This window comes from Octopus bimaculoides, chromosome 7, assembly GCF_046866305.1.
Source record: "Octopus bimaculoides isolate indiv1 chromosome 7, ASM4686630v1, whole genome shotgun sequence".
Classification (NCBI taxonomy): domain Eukaryota; kingdom Metazoa; phylum Mollusca; class Cephalopoda; order Octopoda; family Octopodidae; genus Octopus; species Octopus bimaculoides.
In genome coordinates, this window is record NC_142934.1 from 81,663,821 (window position 1) to 81,673,820 (window position 10,000).

Genomic DNA, 10,000 nt, shown 5'->3' on the forward strand with positions numbered 1-10,000 from the left:
CTTACTGACTGCTGACATGACTGTTTAGCTTCTGATTGTGTGTACATCCATCTTCCACAGCTGTCGAGATTACTTGAGACACCCCCTTACGATATACATGTTCTTTGATGCTGACGATCAATTTTTTCCTTTGCCCGTCATTCTCCCTACTCCCACTTCGCCCGTCACTACAGTTCCTGGCAAGACTGCAGGATCTTATTACAATCTTATTGAATCGGGGAGAAGATAGATCTATAGGTATTAGTATGTAATATATTGTATTATGAAAAGGGTGGCAAGCTGGCAGAATCATTAGCACATCGGACAAAATACGCAGCGGTATTTGGTCGTTTAGGTTCTGCGTTCAAATTCCACCAAAGTGTATTTTTGCCTGTCATCATTTTGAGTTCGATAAAATACGTACTAGCTGAGCACTCAAGGGTGTAGAATTTGACTTTTCTCTTTCCTTGAAATTACTGGCCTTGAAACCAATGCATTGCGTTAAAACCCTTTGTAAGGAAAAACGGTTCAAGTCCAGCAGGTAGTCTTCGACTTTTAATACCCCAAGGAGTTTTTTTAAGCCAATATATTACGTACCATTATTTACCACTTTGAGACTCACCCTAAATATATTTTTGTGATACATTTTGTTAAGAAAGCAGTTTTTTATTTCATATTTAATCAGAAATTATCTTTGTCATAATTAGTTCTGCACGTTCATTTTGTTTTGCCCTCATGTCTGTTTTGATTGAGTTGAACAATGATAGCAGACAGTCAGCCACTAAGTATCACATGCTTTCCCCTACCCAGAAGTATAGTCTGTTCATCTCTTTAAGACAGAGTTATTTTTGGAGAGATTTGGTTGTTATTTCTTTCAGATCGAGCGACCATATAGAGACCTTCTCCTTGACTCGCCAGCATTTCATTAGACAATTTAACCTTTCTATACTCCATGGTTTTATGTAAGGTCAACAGCTCGTAGCTTCTTCGTTCTTTCTGTAGTAGAATCATTGTTCAGCGCGTCTATTTATATTACTATCATAGTTATGTATGTATGTATGTATGTATGTATGTATGTATGTATGTATGTATGTATGTATGTATGCATGTATGTATGTACGTGAAACAAAGAAGCTGAACGAAAATTCAAGGAGTGAAAGATAAAAGAGTTGGACTGATTTCAGGGTGAGATGATTGAATTTACAGGCAAAATATAATTACACAGTGCCAGCTTTATGAGTTGTGATTAGTTTACATTGGCACTATTGCTCCTTAGGATGTAGTAATCGCCATTTATAGCTGATACTGTGAAATAGATGCTAGGAAATATCATGACTTTAAGTAGATATGTAAAGGAAACTATAATAACGAAGTAATTCTTTTAGAGAGAATATTGTCCAGTGCGGAATTTCAGCAAAATGGAGAAGCGTCTCTCGACGGTAATTAGACGCCATTGTTTAGCAGCACATCCTCCATTCTTTACTGAGATCAAATTATCATTTAACAGTGAGAAATATGACAGCCAATGTAAATATCAATCATTCATCAATGTAAGTTATGTGAAATTAGTTTTAGTCTTATTATTGACTGTCTAGTATTAGTCACCAACTATAATTATTACCATCTTTTTTTTATTATTATTATCCGTTTTACTGCCAGAGGAGACTTGGCTCATTGCCATTCTTAAACCCGTCCTTCAACCTCTTTATAAGGAAATATCTATATTTGCTGAGACAACGCAGATTCAATACATTAGTAGACACGACTTCAATGGCAGATTTCTTGATATTACATTAAGGTAGGTTATTATCTTAACTTTTTACTCTTTCCATGTCTACTCCATTATTAAACCACTGTAATTCTCTCTCCCTCAGAAATCTTTTCCATTCACTATTTATCTAAGACAGAACCACACTGTTCATTATCAGAAACTACCAACAAGATAGATAACAATTTGAATTATTACTGAAATGTGTTATGTTCAGTAATAAAGAGGACAGCAGGTAGTTTATTGGCTACAAACTATGTTTGTATTCATATTTTCAACACTGATCTTTCAGAAAGCATGTTCGGAATTTCTCGACTGTCTTTAAAGAATAAAGACTCGATGTCCGGTAATTGTCTGTTTCGCCAGTACAGTTCATGATTATTTACAGTGTCTAAGATTCATGCTAGAACATTCAGCATCTTCTTCCCTCATCTCCGTGTTCCCTGAAATCACTAAAGATAAAATAATACAATGAGGGTATGTAAATACTTCTTATTTTGTTAAACAAATATGCAAAATTCATGCATGTTTTGTTATACAACACGGCTATAATTATAAGGTGATCGATTGTCAGAATTGGTAAAGCATTGGACAAGAATTTCTGCAGCATCTTTATGACTCTTTGCATTTTGAGTTCAAGTCCCAGCGAGTTCAACATTATTTTGTATGCATGCGAAGCCGATAAGAAAAGTATTTCAAATTGTCGAAGCAATGGAGAAATTATTTCGCGAGGAGGTTACGGATTTTTTCCACCTCTTTACATTTGAGAATACATGCGATGACATAATATCGACATTACTCATTCCATCGGAGAGAAGGTACATGTTGGATAGACAACTACCAGCATTACTTAAGAAAAAAACAAGACCCCCAGTACATGCTTTGAATGAACTTTTCAGACGTAGAGATATGGTCAACCTGACGGACAGAGATGTTAGGTAACATATAAATCGTATAAGGCGGCGAGCTAGCAGAAACGTTAGCATGCCAGGCAAAATGCTTAGCGGTATTTCGTCTGTCTTTACGTTCTGAGTTCAAATTCTGCCTTTCATCCTTTCGGGTTCGATAAATTCAGTACCATGGCTAAGTAAAATAATTGCTGCTCATGCGGCTACTGGACATTATCAAAAAACTTCAACAGTCCTAAATTCGAACGCAACTTTCACCTTTCGCAGCTATTGTTCTGAGTGTCGTCATATGACATGTCTACATAGCAAAGACTTCGACCTGACTTTACTGCGCGGCTCTCACATGACTTTAATACGCAGGCGCAAAAGAAAACTGTCCGAAAGTTCCCTTACAAAACCATGTGACCATTCTCAACTAATCAATTTGGATTAGCTTATAATGTCTTCATGTATTCTTTGCGCATTTTCAACTTCATTTTTTTCTATTTTGCTAAAACTTGTTTTGATTAGTAACGATGTATGCATATGTATGTATGTGTATGCATGTGTGTTTGTGTGTGTGTGTGTGTGTGTGTGTGTGTGTGTGCGTGTGTGTCTGTGTGTGTGTGTATGTGTGTGTGCGTGCGTGTGTGTCTGTGTGTGTGTCTGTGTCCGTGTTTGTGTGTGTATACTTACCTGAGTGCATGTTTTGATTTATATATGTATGTAATGTATGTATATGCAAATATATATAAAGGGAGAGAGAAGGAGGGAGAGAGAAGTAAAGAGGTAGCGACACAAACAGACAGACAGACAGACAGATGGATAGATAGATAGATAGATAGATAGATAGATAGATAGATAGATAGATAGATAGATAGATAGATGAATGGATTCACGGCTAGATAGATAGACAGATCTACTGTAACGCACATATATTTTACAGAACTATTTCTTCGAATCTACAGAGGGAACGTATTCAGCAAAAAGTCCTACAGGAATTCACAAAGCAAAATTAATATTTTCAGAAACATACTTTTGCTGTCAGCTGCTTCAAGAATTTGTTTGATTTCTTTTTATTATTTCCATTCTATATGAAATATTTTCCATCATTTCGGAAATCCCTATCGCCGGAAAAAAATTAAATGATTTTGTGAATCTCATGAGGGGAGAAAAACTGAAGACCGTCTTATCATACTAAGCTGTACGCTTCTTTTCCGATTGAAGCTACCACAAGAAATGTTGTGCTGTGTCTCCGGCGTGTTGATAAAACAGTCACTTAAGAAAATATCTTCATATACTATTGAAGACCGTATTGCAACTTGGCCACAGTCTAGTGAGCGAAACTAGTACAGTTTGATATACAGTGCTTCATGAGTCATTCCCTTAGACAATCTGGACAAAAAGTATGAAGTGAAAGAGAGAAAGCAGTCAAATGCGTCTATGAACTGACAACATCAAAGAATGGATTGGAAATAGGAATCTGGGTGATTGGATGCATGCAGCTCAACACAGAAGGAGCTGGAGAGTTTTAAGATATTTAAGATACGCTTTGAAATCAAGGCACAATGCATCGATTTATATCGTCAACTCAAAACATAAAACATATAGACACCCATTGGTCAGATTTAATCTTGCAACACAAATTCATAAATGCGTGTGTGTGTGTGTGCATGTGTGCGTGTAGACATATATACATATATGTGTGTGTGTGTGTGTGTGTGTGTGTGTGTGTGCATATATGTATGGATATACATGAATGTGTATATACTATCATGTATACAAACACACGCAGCTGGTGAGACGCTCCAGATTTTGCAATCACAGTAACGTTGAACCCGAGGTGCATCGAATTATAGAAACATGTATAAGGAAGTGAATATTTTATCTTCACAACTGTGTCTATTCCTGTGATTTTCAATATGAACGACTTGTTTTTAAACAAATCGTAAGATTAGCAAGAAAAATTTCAACTTACGAATTCATTATACGAAGTGTGTTGAAAAGTTCCGGGTTTTGGTTGAAAGAAAAATACAGGAAGATCAGTTAATTATGATTTTATTCCACATACTCCCCTCTCAGATTCATACACTTATCGTAGCGGTCCTTCAGGTTTTCTAAGCTCTGTAAAAGAACTCAGAAGATTGGGCCCCTAACCAAGCCTTTTGCGACACCCTTAAAGCCAGGAACTTTTCAGCACTCCTCTTAGTTTGTTCTTTATTAAGAACTTACAAATCAGACTCCTTTGTTTCTCGTTAATACAAATGAATCTTAACGTAGCAAAAGATCTTTCCGTAACTGAGTGACTTCTACTTTATGTAATCCATAGTCCAGTATAACGTTATCACAAAATGCCTAGGTACATTTTAGCGACGTCTATAATATTGCAGCCATTCGAAACAGGTCTCAGGTTTGAGAATAATTCCTTCTTTCCTCATACTTACGCTTTAAGCTTTGAAATGAATCACAGGCATTGCTTTCTTCCACTGAGTAAGCTTTATAAAAATATTATTTTCATATTTTGGCAAAAGGCCAGCTATTTCGAGGGAGCGGGTAAGTCGATTACATCGACCCTGGTGCTCAACTAGTACTTATTTTATCGATCTCGAAAAAAGAAAAATGACGGGCAAAGTCGATCACGGCGGAATTTGAACTCAGAAAGTAGAGTCGAGACGAAATACCGACAAGCATTTTGTCCGGGGCAGTAACGATTCTGCCAGCTCACCACCTTACGTGTTTTGAGTAGATTGAAGCCTATCAATATATAATGTAGTCCTAAATATACATTATGAATAAAAGGCTTTCCTGTAATGAATTTTCATTCCTGAAAAACTTTACATCACAGGTTTGTATGATCAGCGCTAACTTGGGACTAAACAAGTACAAACTACATAACTATATGAAGATACAGCAAAAATCTTTAAAAATTTATTGGCCATTTAAACAAAAGGGAAGTCTTTGGGATTCTCAAATCATTTCTTAGTTTATTTCCAGATTACAACGATATAATGATAACTGATTTATCTGAAGTTAATAATTAATTACACTCTGGAATATTTTCAAGTATAATTTCAATTTTTTATCATGATATAATTAATTGTCTTTCATTACAATATTGTAATTTAAGGCGACGAACTAGTGGAATGCTTGGCAGGATTTCGTCGGTCTCTGCTTTCTGAGTTCAAATTCCATCGAGGTTGACTTTGCCTTTCGTTCTTTTGGGGTCGATAAAATAAGAACCATTTGAACACTGGGGTCTATTTAATTGATTTACCCTTTATTCTAAAATTGCTAGCCTTGTGCCAAAATTTTAAATCTCTTTAAAATAACAATTTAATTTTTCTTATTATATAAAATAATTAATTTTTATTATAATATAATAAATCAACTTATTTATTATATTCTAATTGAAAATTTTTATTATAATTCTATGTTGGTGGATAAGCAGAATCGTTAGAGCGTCGGATAAAATGCCTTAAGGAATTTATCCCAGCTCTTTATATTCTGAGTTCAAATCCCATTATTCCTGCCTCCTGAGTCAATAATATTCCTTTCTGCTATAGGCACAAGGCCTGGAATTTGTGGGGAGGGGACTCACAGCACTCGACTGGTACTTAATTTGTCGACCCCGAAAGGATGAAAAGTAATGTCGACCTCGGCGGAATTTGAACTCAGAATGTAGGGCCGGACGAAATGCCGCTAAGCGTTTTGCCCGGCGTGCTAGCGATTCTGCCAGCTCACTACCTTATCTGGAGTCGATAACGATAAAGTACCAGTTTAGTACTGGGGTCGATGGTATCGACTACTACCCCTCCGCTGAAAATTGCTGGCCTTTGCTTAAATTAGAAACTATTATTTAGAGAAATGACGGCTATGAATCGGTAAAGCATCGGGAAAAAATAACTTGTGGTATTCGTTCTGATTCTTACGGCCTGAGATCAAACCCTTTTAGAGACAATTTTACTGTTCATCCTTCCAGTGTCGATAAAATAAAGTGCCAGTCAATAAGTGGGTCGATTTGACCGGCTAATACCCCTCCCAATATATATTTTCTTGTACCTATGAAAGAAATGAATATTTAGGGATATGTTTTTATTGTTATTCATTTTCTTTTATATTTCAGTTCTTTTGCAAATGACGAAACATGTTCACCTTCAGACGAATGGTAAATGTGTTTCTTTTCTTTAATACATTCATCATTTCTTCAATTAGCTGAGTAATTGATAAACTACATTACTGACTGCTACTATTGCAGATGGACTTTAAACCATAGACTGCTATTATTGCATATAGGCTTTAAAACATAGGAATGGCTGTGTGGTAAGTAGCTTGCTTACGAACCACATGGTTCCGGGTTCAGTCCCACTGCGTGGCACCTTGGGCAAGTGTCTTCTATAGCCTCGGGCCGACCAAAGCCTTGTGAGTGGAATTGGTAGACTGAAACTGAAAGAAGCCCGTCCGTTGACTGAACACTATTCAATTTTTTTTTCTCCGTGTTTTTCTCCTTGTCTCCGTATTCTTTCTGTTGAAGAGCGTAGCTCGAAACGTCAAAGACTTTCCGTATTCCCGAGCGTCATACTAATATATACTTTTGTTATTTACACCACCTGTCCTCGTCTGTTGTTATTATTTGTATATTCTCCCATATATATATATATATATATATGTATGTATGTATGTCCCCCCCCCCCAACATCGCTTGACAACAGATGCTGGTGTGTTTACACCCCCGTAACTTAGCGGTTCGGCAAAAGAGACCGATAGAATAAGTACTAGGCTTACAAAGAATAAGTCCTGGGGTTGATTTGCTCGACTAAAGGTGGTGCTCCAGTATGGCCACAGTCAAATGACTGAGACAAGTAAAAGAGAGTAAAAGCGAGTGCTACTATTGCATATGGGCTTTAAACCATAGACTGTTACTATTGCAAAAGGCTCTAAAACATAGACTGCTACTATTGCACATGGGCATTAAACCATAAACTGCTAAACGTGAGAAAAATGAAACATTTATACACATTGATACACTTCACTCATAAACCAGGCTTTCTTTATTGTTTAATATAAGCAGAGAACTGATTGAAGAAATATACAGCATTTCATTTTTTGATAATTAATGATCACTTTTATTGAATAAGTAGTTAACGAGCTTACTCTAACTAATCTGAATTATAGATGTTGAGCCTCAGGTTAATCTTAATGAATCTGAATCTCAGACTTGAACGCTTTATTTGTGATAATCCATTTCTAAGACAGGAAATTTTTCTCTCATTACAAAACCAATCCCTTCGACCTGGATGAAGGGCAATGTGGACATCGCCAGCATTTGAACCTAGAATGCAGAGAACTGGAAAGAGATTGTAATGCATTCTACATGACGCTTTAACGGTTACACCAAACGACTGTCTTCACATACACACGCGCAGCGCATATGTACACTCTTTATATGCGTATATGTGTATGAATATATCTGTATATACAAATTTTTATGTGTATGTAAATCTATTTGTATGCATGAAAATATTCATGTACACACACACACACACACGTATATATATATATATATATATATATATATATATATATATATATATATATATATATATATATATATATATACATGTCTATGTATGCATTACGAGTGTTTGTGTATATATACATACACACATATATGTGTGTGTCTGTGCACATTGACTTGCGCTCACACACGCACACATATATATGCGTGCGTGCACATAGACTTACGAATACATACATACATACATACATACATATCAGTAATGCTCCAATAGTAATGTTTCGATGTGGCCTTACCAACAGTTTCTGTAAAGAATCGATAATTTAAATTCTATGGCTTGAAGCTCAACTGTTGTCAAATACTTATAGAACGCAAAGTGGAAAATCTGTACCTGGGAAGTGTATCTTTTGAAGGAGCTGTCCTATGACGAGGAGAGAAAGAGAATGCAGCTAAAATCGTTGAAGCTCTTTTAATAGCTTCTTTTCTTAATGTTTAAGTGGTGCTTATTTCAGTGTGATAGAGTGATACATTTATGCAGCTGAAATATGTGAAAGTAAAACTTAGTAAATCTGAAAATATAATAAAAAATAAATGAAGAGCAGTTCTGTTTGCACGTTTAGCACTTTAATTATTCATATTTATTCAAGTATAAATTGCAACATCTAGTTGAAGTGGGTTTAATATTTCCATTGTTATATGCAAAAAGATGCGATTTTCTTTGTAGAAATTTCGATATTTTTCACGTATTGTAGTTCCTATGGTATAGAAAAGGTCTATGCGATATGAATATATATGTATATATATTTATTTATTTAAGCAATAGCGGGTACACATATGAATAAATTTACACATTAGTCATGATAAAATCTTTTAAACAAATATATGAATAGACTCCACAACCACACAACACACACTCGATCTCTTCAACCATTGGCAACCTGCGTTTGAGAATTTATAACATCCTGTTTTTATAAATGTTTTAAGCTGAATTATATAATATGTTCTGTAAAGGATACATTAATTCATGACTATGGAATGAGAAAAAGCATACCAATATAGGCGCAGGTATGGCTGTGTGGTTAAGAACCTCGCTTTGCAAGCACTTTGTTTTCGGGTTCAGTACCACAGTGCGGCACTTTGGGCAAGTGTCTTTTACTATAAGCCCCGACCAATTCCTTCTGAGTAAATTTGGTAGACTATAACTATGTAGGAAACCGTTGTATTCATGTGTGTATGTGTGTGTGTGTGTGTGTGTGTGTTTGAGTTTGTGTTTGTATCCCTCCATCACTTGATAACCAGTGTTGGTTTGTTTACGTATACGTAGTGAGCGATAGAATAAGTACTGGGGTTCAACTTTGAGAATTAAACCCGTCGTGGTTGTGCCCATATGTGGCCACAGTCTAATGACTGAAACAAGTAAAAGACCAATGTTAATTTGGTTATTAGTGCCCTACATCCAAAAGATCAATTTATTTCATTGGGCCTATCACTTTTGCTCGCCATTGTCACTGTTTATTTTTCGTTTGTTTTGCTTTCAAGGATCAAACTATGCAAATCTTGTGTCAACAGTGAACTGCATCAACTCCAATAAAACGAGAACGTTTGCACAGCCGCTGGTTGGGGGGGGGGGGGGGCCTTGCAATCAAAAAACAAACACGAAATACGAAATATACATACATGCAAACACACGTGCAAACATACATAGACGCATACGAACATATATATACATTTGTATACATGTGTGTGCGAGTATATATATATATATATGTATGTATGTGAGTATATCTGATATATATATATATATATATATATATATATACGCGGTCTGACCAATAAGTATCCGGACTGTTG

The 10,000-nt window shown here is 35.9% G+C and overlaps 1 protein-coding gene across 1 annotated transcript in view; it reads left to right on the forward strand.

Annotated features, from left to right (window-relative positions):
* Nucleotides 1–10,000, forward strand: part of LOC106882255 (hypoxia-inducible factor 1-alpha) — a 44,195-nt gene that overhangs the window by 23,718 nt on the left and 10,477 nt on the right. Inside the window, exons 8-9 of the mRNA XM_089355570.1 lie at nt 1,639–1,777; nt 6,758–6,799. Of these exons, the coding sequence (XP_089211696.1) occupies nt 1,639–1,777; nt 6,758–6,799 (181 nt within the window). The remainder of the gene's footprint in view (nt 1–1,638; nt 1,778–6,757; nt 6,800–10,000) is intronic.